Source organism: Salmo trutta, chromosome 10 (genome assembly GCF_901001165.1).
Source record: "Salmo trutta chromosome 10, fSalTru1.1, whole genome shotgun sequence".
Lineage (NCBI taxonomy): Eukaryota > Metazoa > Chordata > Actinopteri > Salmoniformes > Salmonidae > Salmo > Salmo trutta.
This window is the reverse complement of record NC_042966.1, coordinates 10527265-10547662: the sequence shown is the minus strand read 5'-3', so window position 1 is coordinate 10547662 and position 20398 is coordinate 10527265. Positions and strand designations below refer to the sequence as shown.

At 41.2% G+C, this 20398-nt stretch overlaps 1 protein-coding gene across 1 annotated transcript in view; it reads right to left on the bottom strand.

The window, feature by feature from the left end:
* Positions 1–20398, bottom strand: part of LOC115201091 (ras-related protein Rab-26) — a 96901-nt gene that overhangs the window by 47956 nt on the left and 28547 nt on the right. Inside the window, exon 3 of the mRNA XM_029764373.1 lies at positions 5998–6039. Coding sequence (XP_029620233.1) covers positions 5998–6039 — 42 coding nt within the window. The remainder of the gene's footprint in view (positions 1–5997; positions 6040–20398) is intronic.

The window sequence follows — 20398 nt, the reverse complement described above, 5'->3', positions numbered from 1 at the left end:
ACCTGCTGGAGCGCATGCTACCGGTGGGTGTTGTTATCGTGACCAGTAAGCTGAGATAAGGTGGAGCTTTACCTAGCATAGACGTATAGATGACCTGGAGCCAGTGGGTCTGGCGACGAATATGTAGCGAAGGCCAGCCGACTAGAGCATACGGGTCGCAGTGGTGGGTGGTATAAGGGGCTTTGGTGACAAAACGGATGGCACTGTGATACTGCATCCAGTTTGCTGAGTAGAGTATTGGAAGCTATTTTGTAAATGACATCGCCGAAGTCGAGTATCAGTAGGATAGTCAGTTTTACGAGGGTATGTTTGGCGGCGTGATTGAAGGAGGCTTTGTTGCGAAATAGGAAGCCGATTCTAAATTTCATTTTGGATTGGAGATGTTTAATATGAGTCTGGAAGGAGAGTTTACAGTCTAGACAGACACCTAGGTATTTGTAGTTGTCCACATATTCTAAGTCAGAACCGTCCAGAGTAGTGATGCTAGTCGGGCGGGCGGGTGCGGGCAGCGAACGGTTGAAAAGCATGCATTTGGTTTTACTAGCATTTAAGAGCAGTTGGAGGCCACAGAAGGAGTGTTGTATGGCATTGAAGCTCGTTTGGAGGTTAGTTAACACAGTGTCCAAAGAACGGCCAGATGTATACAGAATGGTGTTGTCTGCGCAGCAACATTATGGCCTTTCTCTTGCATTTCAAAGATGATGGAACAAAAACAAACCAAAAAATGTTTTTTGGTTTGTATTACATTTGACCAGATCTAATGTGTTATATTCTCCTACGTTAACTTCACATTTCCACAAACGTCAAAGTGTTTCCTTTCAAATGTTATCAAGAATATGCATATCCTTGCTTCAGGGCCTGAGCTACAGGAAGTTAGATTTGGTGTAATTTTAGGCGAAAATTGAAAAAAAGGGTACAATCCTTATGAGGTTAAACAGGCCTGTGTTTGGTTCTGATAGGGAAGAAAAGTTCAACTATGAATGTATAACTTATTTTCTTGAAGAATCAATGGGTATACAGTGCCTAGTGAAAGTCTACACACCTTTGAACAGTTTTCACATTTGAGATTGACTCCTTTACTGTCCAGCCACACCAGCTCAGCCTCAGGGTGTCAGCCTTCAGATTCACATTTTGAGTATTTGGCGCATGGGGTTCAAGTGAGGAATGGGGTCAGCTGGAAAAAAATCATTCAACCTATAGAATGTTGTTTTCCATTTTACTTATAGTTTATTTTCTGCTTTTTTATAGATTTGCTTTCCAATGAAAGAAGACAGCAGCTGATTGACCTATTGACTGTCAACTGTTAATGTTTCGCGTTCGACCACTAGCTAGAAATGTGTGACTCACTGGACATAGCTAGCTAACAAACATTAGCTAGCTAGCGTAGCTAACTGTGACTCTTAGCTTACTAGCTATATTAGCTGGGTGCTTTCTTGCCTAGTCTTAGCTAGACTACCAATGTTCTACAAACAAAATCACTAGCTACCTCAATTGGCTATTAGCTAGCTACCTAATATCACATAGGCTAGACCGGCGGTTGGCAACCCGCGGCTATAGAGCCGCATGCGGCTCTTTAGCGTCGCCCTAGTGGCTGCCTGGAGCTTTTTCAAAAAGATGAAAATGGAAAAAGATGGTGTGAATATATTTTTTGTTTTAATATAATTTATTATCCAATGCTGTAAAAATGTGTATAATAAATTTCAAAATAAATTTAATTTCAACTTAACTTAACTTAACTTAAAATAAATTTAATTTCAACATTTCTGTCAACGAAGATTTACGTCATAGCCTGCGACACACGTTTCTTTCAGCTCGGCGTAGTGCCAGACAGGTGGCTGTTGCAAACAAACCGGCGTGTGTGTCATGGGCCATGGATCCCAAAGGGAAACTGAGAAAGATAGCTGAGGAGAACAGAGGATTCCACAGTTCTTGGACCGAATCATTTGCTTTCATTGCCAATGCGGAAGGATTGCCTGCATGTGTAACCGATGTAAAATGGCCAGTTAGTTAGCGGTGGTACGTACTAATAGCATTTCAATCAGTGACGTCACTCGCTCTGAGACTTGAAGTAGGGGTTCCCCCCGCGACTTTTGTGGCGCGATGGGTAACGATGCTTCGTGGGTGTCAGTTGTTGATGTGTGCAGAGGGTCCCTGGTTCGAGCCCAGGTTGGGGCGAAGAGAGGGTCGGAACCTATACTGTTACACATGTTTGCTTTGTAATGAGAAGTTGTCAAATAACAAAAAGAGTAACGTGGAAAGACATTTCCATTCTTCCTGACAGTTATAGGAACATGAAGAAATATGCATTTGGAGTATTATCCATCTTTGGATCAACATACCTGTGCGAGCAGATATTCTCAAACATGAACTACATAAAATCCAAATACCGCACCCGCCTCACAGATGAGAGCCTGCGTGAAGATTAAAGTTACATCTTACATGCCCGATGTTGAGAAGCTGTCCAGTGATGTCCGAAAACAGAAGTCACATTAAACGGGTAAGAACACAATCCTGTCATAGGCACATATTTAGTAACAAAGTGGCTGTTTTTATAAAGTGATTTCTGATTTTTGACAGTATATATTTGGAATGACACATAGGGATATTATTGTGTTTTGTTGGTCAGGTCCGAGGATGGCTGCATTGTATTGTGCGTGTCAAAAGAGAAGAGGGTGCTGCAGCATTTTAGCCTTGCACATTTGCAGAAAACTAAAGAGAAGAGGATAATGCACAGAAATCGAACTTAAACTGTATTATTTTAATTTGATATAATTTACCTTTTCAAAAGGCTGCTGTTTTATTGCACCCTGTCTGTTGCCCAGATAAGGGGAAAAAGAGAAGAGTATTGTATCGTATTATTGAGGATTGAAAACGACGGCATTTTATTTCCATGGGGAGGTCTGAAATTACAGGAGGCCTATTATGCATGTTGCACATTTTGTTGTTGTTTTTTCGAATCCTAAAATAAAAATGACATCAAAAATCTGATTTCTGTATTGTATTTCTATAATTTCATCAATGCAACGAAACATAATACATTAATATTATAATGGAAGTTTAACTTAAAGCACCATCGTACAGCAGAGTAGTCACGTGGTGCGTCATTCTCTCCAGGATGCGCTGCAGGTAAAATAAAAGTTTAATCATGAATGCTCATTATGTATTTGTAGCCTACTTATCATTTTGATAGTAGACTAATATAGCTAATATAGACACTTACAGCATGTGTTGCCTTCATTATAAGGCTTATATAAGGCTTTTAATTTTTTGCGGCTCCAGATTTGTTTTTTTGGTCCAATATGGCTCTTTCAACATTTTGGGTTGCCGACCCCTGGGCTAGACCCTAAACATATTGACTTAGCTAGCTACCTCTGCTCTAACAGTTAGCTAAGATAGCTAGCTAACATTAACGTTAGCTGACTTTAATGGAGAAACGTTGACAACAACCATGACCAGTCCAGAAATTAAGCTAGCTACAATGTCACAAACTATTTAGAGACTGCGACTCAATACAGTACTACAAATAAAATAGCTACAATGACCTATTTTTTCTGGTATCTTCTCCGGCTGGCCTCGACTGCTAACCAACTAACCGACTCTCACAACAACCGTTGGAAAGTCAGGCAGACAGCTCGAGCAGCAGAGGCCACCACTGAAGAATCGTGTGTTTTTGGTTCCTTTAGAGGTAATGCTAGCTCCCTATTAAGGTTACTTCAGGAAGCATTGATATTGCCAATTGACGATACATGTATGCTGCTATATGTTATGTTGAAAATTCCAATCAGAGATTTGTAAAAAAAAAAAAAAAAAATGGAAATAGTAGCCTATTGTTGAGGTCTTTAATTAAACTTCGTCTAGGTTCAGGTTTAGCAAAAATGTGTCATGAAACACTATGACAAAAATTCATAACTTACCCATTTTAGATACGCTGTTTCAGATACTTCTGTCTTCTCAGAATGCGCAGAACGACCATAGATACAGTCAAAAGTTCCATGCAGGAAAATGTTCAATGTCTCACAAATATGAGGTGTGCAAAAAGAATAAATGTGACATTAAGCAGACGCTTTTATCCAAAGCGACAGTATGCATGCATTCATTTTCATTTCGAGGCTCCATGAATTGAACCCACAATCATGACATTTCGAGCGCCATTATTTTTTCCATTGACTGTCATGGTCGTTATTTATTTAGCTATTTTAATAGGATATAGATTACATTTGTAACAGTTGAATAGGCTATTGCAATAATTCAACATGCATGGTTGTAGGCTGCATCACTCCTTCAGCCTAAGAAGCAGATTATCAAATGGAAGATATAGGCCTATATCAAATGGAAGATATAGGCTGTGCTCCGTGGTCACCTGGCATGCTACACTATTGCTATCATTAGGCCAACATTATTAGAAAATAAAATTAATCTACCTCCTAGGCTACAACAACACAGTGCAATGAATAATGTCTTATTGTTAGTACACAAATATTGTCTAGGCTGTAAAATGCAGTTATGTAGGCTAATTTGTATAATCGCTCAACATCCTTTTGTGTTTCATGCCGACAAATAAAACCCAGATTATACAACCATTTGGATCAGTTATGGGTTTATTCTCGACAGTTTACAAGGTCCAGAAAATTACATTAGGCTACACATATGTTGTATTTTGTCAGGATGTATCGATGTTGACAGAGAGGCCTACCATAGAAAAATAGGCTATAGCCTATGACACTGAGATGTGCTGTCTGTCGTGGATCATGTATCCCAAATCGTCCTATAATTAACGTGGCCAACAGCATATGCCTAAAAATCGCTAATGCCATTATATTAAGCCAGGATTGGCCGAAGGACTGAAATTAATATAATTAGTGTGAGTAGAGATCCAAAAAAAATCATTAATTTAAAACATAGATTCTCTAGGGTCCTTCTCCATCTAATAGCCTAATGTGCCGAAATGTAGCTTGCAAGTGACCGAGCAAATTCTAGGTGAAATTACTACATTCATTCGTTTTTTTTTTCTTCTTCACCTGACGAATAAAAACCTCATATGGCCCTGCTTCCGAAAAAGTTAATCGGGACAGATATGTTGAAGTGAACTCGGCCCGAGTACCTATGATTATGCCAGACTCGGGAAGAGCTCGGCCCGTATGAAGCCCCTCCGAGTCCGAGTCGATGCCGAGTCCCCCGAGTCTCAAACGGAATTGCCCCGAACCCACCGTGTGGACTGGGTAGTTGCCTTGGTAACCAAACAAACAGACTTGCTAGTTTAGCTAACCAAACCATCAGTCTTAACTTGCTATTATGAAAATTGAATTCAACAATGCCAGTAATGTTTTCAATTGGACTTTTGCTTCAAAAGAAGCTCAAACATAGAACATCTAAGAATTCTACAAAGGCTTCCAAACTGGCAGCAACTACAGGGAAAAACAGACCAAAAGGACAAGGCTAAATGCTCAACCATTTAAAGTTTAAGAGTTGCTGTTACTCCAATCTGACCCCTACACATTTTAAAATCTGCCGTTCTGCCCCTGAACAAGGCAGTTAACCCACTGTTCCTAGGCCGTCATTATAAATAAGAATTTGTTCTTAACTGACTTGCCTAGTTAAATAAAGGTTAAAAAAATAAAATGTTTTTGGCGCTCCAAAGATACAGTATGGTACTATATTCTGTGGGGTAGATTTACAGTACCATTCAAAATACAGCAATTCTTCTTTCCCCACCCTCAACAGTTTCCCACAATGCACCATAATTTACAGCATACACAGTAAAACATTTCAGAGTATTTTACTGTTGATAATAACCAAAATTACCATATAAACTATAGTTTTCTGTTACAGTGCGGACAGACAGGCAAACGCATGCATGTACGTATGCACGTATGCACACACACACACACACACAAACAACCAGAAAGACACAGAGAAAGACACACACACTATTCAATAATTACATTAAAATTAAAATCAATAAAAAAGCTATAACATCCCAAAAGCAATTTGTCTTACCTGCAGCTTGACCTTCAGCGCGTCAATGTTCAACACTTTATTCTGAAAGACAAAGGACAGAAAAATTAATTGTTTTCAAATAGAAAATAATGTCTTTGGATTTTTAGGTGGTGCTATTGGCAAAACATGACAAAGAAGGAAGACAATTTAATTATTGTTTAACAAAAGTGATGTTCTTATCCTCTCTTGCGTAGGGGGCAGTATTTTCACCCCCAGGTGAAAAGCGTGCCCAAAGTAAACTGCCTGTTACTCAGGCCCAGAAGCTAGGATATGCATATAATTGGTAGATTTGGATAGAAAACACTCTAAAATTTATACAACTGTTAAAATAATGTCTGTGAGTATAACAGAACTGATATGGCAGGCGAAACCCCGAGGACAAACCATCCAGGGCCAAAAAAAATTGAGGTCATAGAATTTTCCAATTGGTTTTTATGGGATACCCTTTTTATTAGGAACCTGGTTGCAGATACTATGGCTTCCAGTAGATGTCAACAGTCTTTAGAAATGTTTTAATTTCGCGCTCTGCAATTTCAACGGATGTTGGCCAGGTGGGACGCTACCGTCCCACCTGCCCATAAGAAGTTATAGCACAGTATGAAGATGGTTGCTTGGAGACAATACATTATGAAGTGAAGAATCTGTACACTTGATGTAGTGTGATTTACATGTTCAGGATTTGTAAGTGTGTCCCCACTAGGTTGACTGTGATTGCTGCTATCAGTAGTGTATAACTGTACTGGCTGGGTAATTACATCTCATTGCTGCCTGGTTGTTACAGTGTTTCATCAACTTAGCTCTCACCCATGGCTAAGCAGTTTCAGCCAAGACAGCTGCTAAAACGCACATACATCAGCATGCATCAGGTAGCCTAGCGGTTAAGAGGTTGGCCCAGTAACCGAAAGGTTTGAATCCCCGAGCTGACTAGGTGAAAAATCTGTTGATATGCCCTTGAGCAAGGCACTTAACCCTAATTGCTCATGTAAGTCGCTCTGGATAAGAGTGTCTGCTAAATTACTCAAATGTAAATTGCAAGCATATGCATGCAAGGGCGCGCACACACGTATATGCATGCAAGGGCATTGATGGTCACAGTCAAGGCTACCAGACTATCAAACACATTGTGTCTTTAGAACTTGGTTAGCCCTGCATGGGGCAGGTTACAGTGTCCAATACACTGGAGAAAAATAAAGGTTCCCTTTCAGTCAGTCAACTTCGGTACAACATACTATGGGGAGTCGCACTCTCGCGACGGTTGAGGGATCTACATTCACCCTACATAAGGCCAATGAAATCCGTGCCTCGCTGGAAACCCCGCATTCCACAGGTGATAAGCGTTAGGCTCAGATAGGCTCAGATTCATTCCTTCAATGACTGTATTCCGCTCTTCAAATCGGTGTGAACAGGAACGAGTCATGCTACTAAAACAAAGTTGGAACACAAGACTGTCTAACGTTGCACCAACTATTAATTAATCTTATGCTACTCAAATATACACTGAACAAAAATATAAATGCAACACGCAACTGAGTTCCAGGTCATATAAGGAAATCATTCAATTGAAATAAATTCAATAGGCCCTAATCTATAGATTTCACATGACGGGAAATACAGATATGCATCTGTTTGTCACAGATACTTAAACATTTTTTTGGGATGGATCAGAAAACAAGTCAGTATCTGGTGTGGCCACTATTTGCCTCATGCAGCACAACACATCTACAGATAGAGTTGAACAGGCTGTTTATAGTGAACTGTGGAATGTTGTCCCAGTCCTCTTCAATGGCTGTGTGAAGTTGCTGGATTTTGAACACACTGTCACACACGTTGATCCAGAGCATCCCAAACATGCTCAATGGGTGACATGTCTGGTAAGTATGCAAGCCATGGAAGAACTGGGACATTTTCAGCTTCCAGGAATTGTGTACATACTTGCAACATGGGGCTGTACATTATCATGCTGAAACATACATTTAAGTCATTTAGCAGATGCTCTTATCCAGAGCGACTTACAGAAGTAAATGCATACATTTCATACATTTTTTCTCCGTACTGGTCCCCCGTGGGAATCAAACCCACAACCCTGGCATTGCAAACACCATGTTCTACCAACTGAGCCACACGGGACCAAACATGAAGTAATGGCAGCAGGTAAATGGCACGACAATGGGCATCTTGCCACAGTATCTCTGTGCATTCAAATTACCATCGATAAAATGCAATTGTGTTTGTTGTCCATAGCTTATGCCTGCCCATACCATAACCCCACCGCCACCATGGTGCACTCTGACATCAGCAATCCACATAACCACACGACGCCATACATGCTGTCTGCCATCTGACCAGTACAGTTCAAACCGGGATTCAACCGTGAAGAGCACACTTCTCCAGCATGCCTGTTGCCATCAAAGGTGAGCATTTGCCCACTTAAGTCAATTACGATGCTGGACCTCCAGTCATGTCAAGACCCTGGTTAGGACGACGAGCAAGCAGATGAGCTTCCCTGAGATGGTTTCTGACAATTTGTGCAGGAATTCTTCGGTTGCGAAAACCCACAGTTTCATCAGCTGTCCGGGTGGCTGGTCTCAGACCATTCCGCAGGTGAAGAAGCCAGATGTGGAGGTCCTAGGCTGGCTTGGTTACACGTGGTCTGCGTTTGTGAAGCTGGTTGGATGTACTGCCAAATTCTCTAAAACAAATTTGGAGGTGGCTTATGGTAGAGAAATTAACTCTTCATTCTCTGGCAAAAGCTCTGGTGCACATTCCTGCAGTCAGCATGCCAATTGCATGCACCCTCAAAACTTGAGACATCTGTGTCATTGTATTGTGTGACAAAACTGCATATTTTAGAGTGGACTTTTATTGTCCCCAGCACAAGGTGCACCTGTATAATGATCATGCTCTTTAATCAGCTTCTTGATATGCCACACCTATTAGGTGGATGGATTATCTTGGCAAAGGAGAAATGCTCACTAACAAAGATGTAAACCAATTTGTGGACAACATTTTAGAGAAAGAAGCTTTTTGTACAGTGAGGGAAAAAGTATTTGATCCCCTGCTGATTTTGTACATTTGCCCACTGACAAATAAATGATCAGTCTATAATTTTAATGGTAGGTTTATTTGAACAGTGAGAGACAGAATAACAACAACAAAAATCCAGAAAAACGCATGTCAAAAATGTTATAAAATGAGGGAAATAAGTATTTGACCCCTCTGCAAAACATGACTTAGTACTTGGTGGCAAAACCCTTGTTGGCAATCACAGAGGTCAGACGTTTCTTGTAGTTGGCCACCAGGTTTGCAACATCTCAGGAAGGAGTGGGACAAAATCCCATCTTCTCCAAGTCATTAAGGTTTCGAGGCTGACGTTTGGCAACTCAAACCTTCAGCTCCCCAAACCTTCAGCTCAATGCCCTGGCTGAGGGAAGGAGGTTCTCACCCAAGATTTGACGGTACATGGCCCCGTCCATCGTCCCTTTGATGCGGTGAAGTTGTCTTGTCCCCTTAGCAGAAAAACACCCCCAAAGCATAATGTTTCCACCTCCATGTTTGACGGTGGGGATGGTGTTCTTGGGGTCATAGGCAGCATTCCTCCTCCTCCAAACACGGCGAGTTGATGCCAAAGAGCTCCATTTTGGTCTCATCTGACCACAACACTTTCACCCAGTTGTCCTCTGAATCATTCAGATGTTCATTGGCAAACTTCAAACGGGCATGTATATGTGCTTTCTTGAGCAGGGGGACCTTGCGGGCGCTGCAGGATTTCAGTCCTTCACGGCGTACTGCGTTACCAATTGTTTTCTTGGTGACTATGGTCCCAGCTGCCTTGAGGTCATTGACAAGATCCTCCCATGTAGATCCTCCTCTCAATCTCCCTCCTCTCATCCTCCTCTCATTGACAAGATTCGTCACCATTCTCATGATCATTGCAACTCCACGAGGTGAGACCTTGCATGGAGCCCCAGGCCGAGGGAGATTGACAGTTCTTTTGTGTTTCTTCCATTTGTGAATAATCGCACCAACTGGTATCACCTTCTCACCAAGCTGCTTGGCGATGGTCTTGTAGCCCATTCCAGCCTTGTGTAGGTCTACAATCTTGTACCTGACATCCTTGGAGAGCTCTTTGGTCTTGGCCATGGTAGAGAGTTTGGAATCTGATTGATTGATTGCTTCTGTGGACAGGTGTCTTTTATACATGTAACAAACTGAGATTAGGAACACTCCCTTTAAGAGTGTGCTCCTAATCTCAGTTTGTTACCTGTATAAAAGACACCTGGGAGCCGGAAACCTTTCTGATTGAGAGGGGGTCAACTACTTATTTCCCTCATTAAAATGCAAATCAATTTATAACATTTTTGACATGTGTTTTTCTGGATTTTTTAGTTGTTATTCTGTCTCTCACTGTTCAAATAAACCTACCATTAAAATTATAAACTGATCATTTCTTTGTCAGTGGGCAAACGTACAAAATCAGCAGGGGATCAAATACGTTTTTCCCCTCACTGTACGTATGGAAGATTTCTCTGATATTTTCTTTCAGCACATGAAACATAGGACCAACACTTTACATGTTACGTTCATATTTTTGTTCAGTTAAAATAACATACATTTTTCTAAACTATTCCAATCTGTTACTTGGACTTATTGCACCCATTACTGAAATGGTTGTTCCACTTTAGATATTTAAGGTAGTCACATATCTTAATCTTCCCAACGCTGGCAGTCATTCTGTGGGTGAATAAAAAATTCTAAATGTTAGATCAGGTGATTTGCAGGTCATTTATGTTTCTTCAGTGACCCTACAATGGTTCCCCTATGGTGGGGGTTTACCTAAAAGACTGTAAAAACACCAGGAAATACGCTCAAAGTTATTTTAATTTGGGAAATCTGTTCCCAAGTATTCCCACACATAATAGAGAGACGTATTCATATACAAATGTAAGCAAGGTTTGAAAATGATTACGTTTTAGTAAAATATTCTGTCTGTTTGGGATTCTTGCGGTCAATTTGCAGTCTACAAATGATTTGTCATTATTGTTCCGGCACCCTGACCATCCACTAAAGAAACAATCAGCCCGCGGCTGAATCTAGTTGATGATTCCTGTCCTATGGCATCACTCTTGAGAACCTTATTTGGTCCCAACTTGCACCTTTATGGTTTAGAGTGTAGCAGACAGAAAGACAGATAGACAGACAGTTACACCTCAGTGGCCTGGTGTTGATGTTACTGCTCTGCTGTTAAACTGTCTCTATGGGGATATGACTGTATTACTGCTAATGACACTCTTTGGAGTATTAGCTGACGCTAGCTGTGAATGATTATTAGCCAGTCTGTCAATTTGCAGTTTGAAGGTTAACTGTAAATCAATTAGAAACAATGTGAGACAGAGAAATGCTATTACTAATTTTGTTTTGTTTGTGCGACTGACAACATGGAAACAAAGTGAGTGCATCGGCGAAAAGAAAGCTGACTGGATTCTTCTGGAAACCAATGCGGTTAGGACCTTGACGGAGGAGTGAAGAAGTAGGAAAAGGCGAGATATAGAGAGGCAGTCTGAGAGCTGGCCAATGGCATACCGGACCCAACAACAGCAGGGTTGCCACCACCAATTAGAACTTGTGTTTTCTGCACCATGAGTGAGGAGAGGAGTGTGATGGAGGGAAGAAGAGAGAGATGGAAGGGATGAGAGACAGGGATGGGCAAACACAATAAAGCGGATGGAGAATATACAGCACACTATGATGAGGTTATGTCAGAACGGTGTACTAGCTAGAACATAAGTCCTCCTGGGTGACCTTGGGTCCCTTCTGTGTGGTCCTTCTGTGGTCAAGTACAGTGTTGAAGAACACGGAAGAGGAGTAACGTCTGGTCAACTAACAAGAACTGTCTGAATGAAAGTCCAAACTGTAAAATATACTGTAGAGTAGTTTCTTTTCTAAGGACAAGCCGAACCAAAAAGATGGGAAAAGTCAAGACAAGGTTGTGACTTTGCTCACAAGGTGTCGGTGCAAGATGCTGCTACATGTTGAGGTGTGAGGTGTTGTTGTCTTGCTTGTTGTCGTCCTGTTGCTGTCCTGGCTTTTTTTTTGCTCCTGTTAAAAATTAACGTTTTTTTTTTGTCTTCCTTTGCAGCCTCTGTCAAAAAACGAAAGCCTGGCCGAGCAGAGAGAGGAGAGAACTATACCGAAGAATCATTCGAACCAGAGCCAGGGGAGAGAGGGGGAAAAGAGAGAGGGGGGAGAGAGAGAGGGAGAGAGAGAGAGAGAGAGAGAGAGAGAGAGACCAGCAGAGCCAGCAGATAGCTATGTCAGCATAACATTCTAAAGTCAAACAACAATCACACTCCCTCTTCTTGCCATTACAAACACACTCCCTCTCTTGCCATTACAAACACACTCCCTCTCTTGCCATTACAAACACACTCCCTCTTCTTGCCATTACAAACACACGCAATTAGATATATAAAGCCTGCCAAAACTACCACTCCTCATTGCCAATGCATTTCATACATATTGCATGGAACAGGGTGCTTTGACGCAGTAGACTTGCCATATGCAACGTGCATTTTCTCCGTATAAATAGAAAACTATTAACATAAGCTCCAGTATTTTTCCAAGGGATGACACGAAATAGGCACGCCCAGGAGATCAAGCTCCGCACTATCTGCGAGTGAAATGAAATGCACATATTTTTTATAAGCTTCAAAGAAGCTAGACCAGAATGACGACTGCACTAACGCTGCCTCTCTGTTGACGCTGTGGGGAGCACGGAAGGTAGCAGTGACCTCTTCAGTAACAGCCAGTGACTTTTTAGGTTTGGTTCGTGGAGGACGTGACAGAAAACGCCACTCGTGACGGTGTAGTTCATATTACACGCTTTATATCGACGTATCACAATAATATTGGTTATTGCACATGACTACCCTAGATTAGAGTTGTCCTAGCAACGCTGCCTGTGAGGGCCACTGACTTGAAGCCTGATGAACGATGACCGCGCCGTGGACTCAGACCATCAGAGGGTAACAGAGGGCTTTAGACAGAGTGGGTGAGTGGGAAGGCGTGTGTCATACTGGTGATTCACACACACTGGACTGAACATGGGTCCCATATTAATAAAGCCGTACAGCACGCTGTATATTCACAGATAATCAATAGTCATTCTAGACCACAGCGGGATAGAAAATAATGTGTGTGTGTGTGGCATGTGTGTTTTTAGTGTGGGCGGGCGCGCGTGCGCGCGTGTGTGTGTGTGTATGCATGTGCATGTGTGGTCTAAATCTACCTGTCACACCCAGCCTAGTGACACATGGCCTTCTAGGCAGATGAGACACAGATAGGGGGACCTCTCCTTACCCCAACCCTGTTACATATTCATCCTCTTCCACCCAATGCATATTTATCAGCCTGGTGACATTATGAAACCAGGTGACATCCCTCACAAACTGAAGGAAATTAAGGAACAGCTTCTAAGAAGTGGAAGACCAATTTCTTTCCTTCCTTGTGAGGAAGAAGCTCTTATTATTAAACCTGAACCAAGACTCCTCTCGTTCCTCATGCATTCTCTCTCCTTGATCTCGCTCTCTCTCTCTCGCTCTCTCTCTTTCTCATTCTTTCTCATTTTGATGTAATGTGGAGGCCAGGACCTATCTTCTTTAATCTTATCGCGCTGTGTCGTTCCCACTCTTTCTTGCTCTCTCTCTCTCTTTCTCTCTCTCGTTCTCTCTCTCTGCCATTCTCTCTCTCATCACTTATTCTCTCACTCTCATTCTATCGCGCTCCTCTTTTTCTCTCTCCAATCTGTCATTAGTATTAGTGATGGAGATTGTTGCGCTGTTAGTTGTCTCAAATTCAGTGAGACTTCTGTCCCTGGCAGCATCCCACAATGCATGTGTATCCCGATATTCGGATGCCTCTGCATTCCTCAGTAGTGTGAGAGCACCTGTTGTCCCTAGTCAAAACATCTGATAGGATTAGTGATTTTTCCAATAGAATCCTATAGGATTTTTTTTCACCTCTATCAGAATCCTATCAGAATGCTATTGGGCTACTTTTTACAAAAGTAATCCTATTGGATCCTATAGGATTCTCGCAACCCTATAGGATTTTGTTTCACCTCTCAGATTCCTATCGGAATGCTATTGGATTACTTTTTACCTATTGGAAATCAAAAGTAATCCTATTGGATCCTATAGGATTCTCGCAACCCTATAGGATTTGGTATAAAATGTATCAGAATCCTATTGGAATCCTTTTGGACTACATTTTTCAAAAGTAATCATATTGGAGCCTATACAGTGCATTCAGAAAGTATTCAGACCCCTTGACTTTTTCCACATTTTGTTAAGTTACAGCCTGATTCAAAATTGATTAAATACATTTTTTCCATCATCAATCTACACACAATACCCCATTATGACAAAGCATAAACAGGTTTTTTGAATTTTTGGCACATTTATTAAAAATAAAAAACTGAAATACCTTATCAAGGGAGGTCTGAATACATTTCGAATGCACTGTTGGTTTTGTAGGATTTTTAGAGCGTTATTCTTTTATTAACCCATTCAATTATAGTTTTTTGTCATTTGTTCCAGTACAATACAACACCATTAAAGGGATAGTTCAACCAAATTACAAAATGACATATTGGTTTCCTTACTCTGTAAGCAGTCTATGGACAAGGTATGACAGCAATCCATGCTTTGGTTTAATTTGCCTGGCACTATTTTCACATGCTAACGTTTTAGTATTTGTGCAACAAAACCCATTTAAGTCATGGGACCGATATTACCATTTTTCGCATATAATGTTCAAAACATCTATAAGTGTATTTGTTGAGCTTTTACAATCAATTTTAGATACTTCTGGAAGATTTGGACATGATGCGGGAAAAATGTAAATATTGGTCCCATGACTTTGTGGGTTTGTGCCACAAATGCTAAAACGTTACCATGTTAGAACCCAAAAGAAAATCCCATCAGATTTTGGAAAGTGTCCCAATGGACTCTTATATGATTGTATCCCATAGAATTGTATCCTTATCCTATAGGATACAATCCTACAGGACAGGTTCCAAGATCTGATGAGATTTTATTGTTTTTATGGACTATGGGTGTTTATTGATGCCTGTGAATTGATCATTACACACAAACACATACACACACACACACACACACACACACACACACACACACACATACACACATACATACATACATACATACATACATACATACATACATACATACATACATACATACATACATACATAAAACCAACATCAAAGCACTGGCATAAACTACCAAACCCTCAACACGGTGCCAGGTGGGTCCTAATTAATATTCATCATGAGGCCCTTCATACACATCCAGCTACATAGAGTCAGCTGTCAATCAAACTCCATACACACTCCAGACCAACACTCCTATGAATATGTACGAACCCCCGAGGAGTACCTTTTGCCAGAACTCCTCACCAATTGAATACTTACAGATTTGGATGATGTGAGGTATAGATGAATACCAGCATTTCCACTGTGGCATAATCAGCGTTATTCTGTGAGTTGGGTGGACTTCAGAAGGACAAGAAATGTAGCTAATGTGTGAATGTTTGTTCATTCAACAAACTTTGCTCACAGTGAGCTGAATGATAAAAATGTGTTGAGTCGAATTACAAATTCATGTTTGCCTTTGGAAGGCAACACTGTATGTTGGTCCAGCTATATACCCAAATGTTGAGCAAACTCACAATCCTATTGCAGGTGGTTGGGAAAAGGGAAATGGGTTACCCAGTCATTTGCACAACTGAATGCATTCAACCGAAATGTGTCTTCCACATTTAACCCAACCCCTCTGAATCAGAGTGGTGCGGGGGGCTGCCTTAATCGACTACATCACTGCCCTGGCAGTCCAAAAATAATTACACATCAATTTGCAAGCCAGCATAATGTGACTTGCAGGCTTGATGTGGCCTGTAAACCAGTAGTTTCAGACCACTGTGTTAGGGTGCAACTAGGCCCTCAAAGAAAAGCCTTATGATATACAGTACAGTATGTAATGTACTTTCTTAAAGAGTTTTTTTGTGCAAACTCATACTCCTATTGCAGCTGGTTGCCTTAGATAAAGAAAAATACAGGGTGTGCATAGGAGAACAACAGATATGAAACCATAGAAATAGAATCAGTAGAACGGACATCCCTATTCAAGTCAATGGGTCTGTGATGGGTGGACGGCAGACAATATTTAGTGTAACCATGAGGGTGTAGTTAAATTGCTGTGATCTAAGGTTCTTTTCCAATTCTAAGTATTATTTTTCCATGGAAGCAACCCCCATGCTGTGAGGTTCAAGTAAAACTCTAATGTTCTGACACTGAAATTACAACACTGTAAAACTCTATTATAGGGTGCAGTCATTTGCATAAATCACCTAGATTGCCTTCAAGCAGGCATTAGCCAGACATAATTAAATAACGAACACTTTGGGTAATTACTACTGGCCAGACAGGGCTGATTGTATTAGCACTCAATGTTGCTGAGCTGGGAGAGAAAATTAAGTTGTAAAATATTGAGAACACTCCTGACATCTCATCTACAGTATACACACAAACACAATTTTTATTCTATAAAGTTTAATCCACCATGCAGCAACTGCACAGTATATCTATCTGAAATCTCTCCTATGCATCCTGCACCACTATGGACACGGTCCATAAGCCCTGAGCCCAGTAAAGACCCGACTTATCCTGGCTTTGTCTCCCTCTGTGCCTCTCTTCTTCTTCGCTCGCTTCACACTGGTCTGACCGCCCCTTTTATCTGTGACGCTCCATTTGTCTCTTCTGTCTTTTAATCTGCTCCTGCCCTTTCTCTCTTTCTTTCTATTGCTCTCTCTGTCTCGCCGTATATGTGCTAGCTGGATGCAGTAGCGGCAGTTGGCCTCTGACGGCTTTCGCCGTAGTGGTGAGTTAAATGAAGGAGCATGGCAGCAGGACTGACGTTCTCTCTTAGTGCAGCTCAGCCCCAGATGCTGCATGCTCCATTAACAAACCTTAGCAGAATGCATAAACACATATTTAACCTCTGACTAGAGAGCAACATCCTAAATCAAACTCAAGCACAATCACCAAGTACTACTGTGTGCTGCGGAGCATAACAACAGGATCATGATGAACCAGACCAGGCCCAGGTTAGCCCAGGACAAGGAGGGCCAACAGGCCAGCGACAAAAGCCATCTGGAAGTGGACTGCACTGGAGAGAATAAGTCGAGAAGAAAAGGAGAGGAGGGAATGAGAGGAGAGAAGGAATGGATGTGAGGGAGTACTACAAATGTGCAGACACAATTACACACATTCAAAAAATGCAACATGTCCTACCTGCATCCATGCCATCACAAGATTACCATCCATAATCACAAGAAGATAGACTCCCCATAATAACCATTGTCCAGTACAAAACCTTGAAAATATTACTATAACATTACAGTATTCCACCACCGATCAATAGCTCCCCCAGTCTCCTAGGCCCACACACCAATATATACTGTAATGGATGGGCCCCTCCAGAGCAGAAAATCATTTCCCTCATTCTTCCTCTTCACCTGCTTCATGCATTAATCAGAAAGGGGCCTAAGGCCGAACCTCACAGGATAATAAAACCAGGAAGTGACAAAAGTCAGAGGTTAAAGGTCAGTGGGGCTGTGCTGGGGTGACCTCTGAGGTCACCATGGTGATGATAGTGGTCACTGGCTCAGTGATTATATGCAGACCTATTACTGTTTATGACCAAAAAGGGTCACTGTTCCTTTGGACCTTCATCAAAATGAAAGAGATTGGAAGAACTGGTCTCTCTTGCCGAATAGATTTTATGTCAATGAGACAACCTGTATAAATAAAGGACACATAAAAGAAAAGGTGAAAGTGATGGGGGAGAACACAAATATTGAAGGGAGAGAGAAAAAGGCATCGGAATATTGAAATGTAATAAAATGGTGGTTTAGTTACCAGATGAACCATTTCAATGACTTTACAGTCCATCATCCAGATTGTATTTATTTCTTTTATTTTATTTAACCTTTATTTAACTAGATAAGTAAGTTAAAAAAAACGAATTCTTATTTACAATGATGGCCTACCAAAAGGCAAAAGGCTTCCTAAAACAGACATCACTACAGTTATAGTAACACAAGAGACAGCTCCATCCAAGCTGTTTACAGTTAGAAATGTAATTCCAGATTAGGAAACACAGAAGAGACTCATCTGTCCTGTAGGCTATTCAGCTTGCTGGATTTTGGTGTCAATTACCACTAACCAGGGGCGGAAATCCCGGGGGGGATGGGGGGGACACGACCCCCCCATCCTGGGAAAAATATGATTTGTCACCCCCAATATATCACTGAAACATAACTATGTAATTTAAATAATATTAATAATACGCAATGAAAGCAATTGTGCTGATTATAGACACTTAATAGCGCGTTTTTAAGTTTCAAAAGATTGCGACCCCCCCACCCTTTGCCTCACAATGGTTTGATCCACTGCCAGTTCCTTAGTTGGCAAGGTAACTGAGGGGTGGTATCCACTGTCTGAAAGGCACTCAATGAACGTAACTGACGTGAGGTTAATCCAGTCAATCGCGCACACACACTAGCTGAATATGCACAGCTAGCGGGCAAATATTAACTATTAAGCTAGCTAGTAATTATTCCATTTATGTGGCCTCGTCAAAGATGGAATCTTTGCTATCGTCAATTTATTCCAAGATCAGCATGCAGATGATGTAAGTTAGTGCTTCAAAGTCCCTGTGATAAGGTTAGCGATAAACTGAAGTCCAAACTGAACAGAACTACACTCTCTTCTACCATTGTCTTAAATATATTTAATGATCTCGTTGCAAAAGCTGAATTGTCGCAAGGGAACTTTTATTTATTTATTTTATTTCACCTTTATTTAACCCGGGTAGCAAAGATTATAGCAAACACCACTGAAATGGAATTGGTGCTCGCTAGCTTTGCAAATTCAGCTATTGTTGGAAGCCAGCCAATATGAAACAAACTGTTAAAATTACAAAAGGTTGCAGCATATGTTGTGTAAATGGTGAACTCATACAGCTGTCAACTCTTGTCATTTTAATCCGTTTCACATTTGCTAGCTACCTTTTAGATCGAAGCCCAAATAGAATGATAAAAGATAAGATGATAGAAGCCCATCTCCTACTGTAAATAACCTACACACTGTGTGTGTGTGTGTAGCCAGCCAGCCAGGTAGAAAAATGGCAGAAAAATAAAAGACGGACATCAGAGTATTTTTTAGTACACCAAAACGCAAAGTAAGAACCCTAGTAGCCTAATATCTCAAAGACTAGTTGATAAAATGTTCATAAGAAAGAAATGAAATTCTAATGGAAATGTTTCACAATGATGTCATTAGGCAGAGCATGCAACAGATGGCACACAGACAGCAGAGTTGGGGACATATATGCAGGGACAGACTGGCAGAGACAGGGAGTCTCAGGTAAGTTTGTTGAGTCTTTGTTTGGCAACATTATGAAAGGTTCTCAATTTTTTTTACTTGTAAAATAGGAACATAATTGGAAAATGCCATGGATACCCCCACTCTCAACTTAAACTGGTGACTGAACTAAGATTTGTTAAAGGCAATGGTATTGCTGTTGTGATTAGATGTGTAGTTTTGGGTACCGGTAGTTAGGAGTATGGCAAACACCTTATTTCTTTGGTTCCTCAATATACATTTACCATATTACAATGTAGGCTATGTGTTACAGCACTACTTTTGGTGTCCCCCTCAGGAATTGCTCTTGAGAAAATGTCATGTAATTGTCCCCTCCAAAGTTGATATCAGATTTTCGCCCCTGCCACTAACATTGATTGACTTGACTTTTACCATGGTATTAGTCTAGTCTGAGACAGAATCGCTGATTTTCAGGGAGAAATTCTTCACCGTGAACCTTTCGGTTGAATGCATTCAGTTTTTCCAAAGTAGATCAGAAGTGTGAAAAAAAGGAGTGTGTGTGTGTGTGTGTGTGTGTGAGTGTGTGAGTGAGTGAGTGAGTGAGTGAGTGAGTGAGTGAGTGAGTGAGTGAGTGAGTGAGTGAGTACCTTACGTGTGCTGTAGTAGATCAGTGACACTTGCTCTACTCAATTTCATCGGGGTGAAGTTGGCAGGTAAGATTTGTTAGGCGATCGATTAACGAGTCGGCTGCATAGTGCCTGCTCCTCTCACAGAGAAAAAGATGCAGCGACCCCTCTCTCTCCCCTCCTCCAAGGCACGATTAATCAGCCACGATCACGTTATAATATCAACTAATCATCACAGGCCATGGCAGCCTGAGCTGTCCTCGTCATTTCGACCTAGCCGCATTCAGATGAACATGAATTTCAGACCAGATAT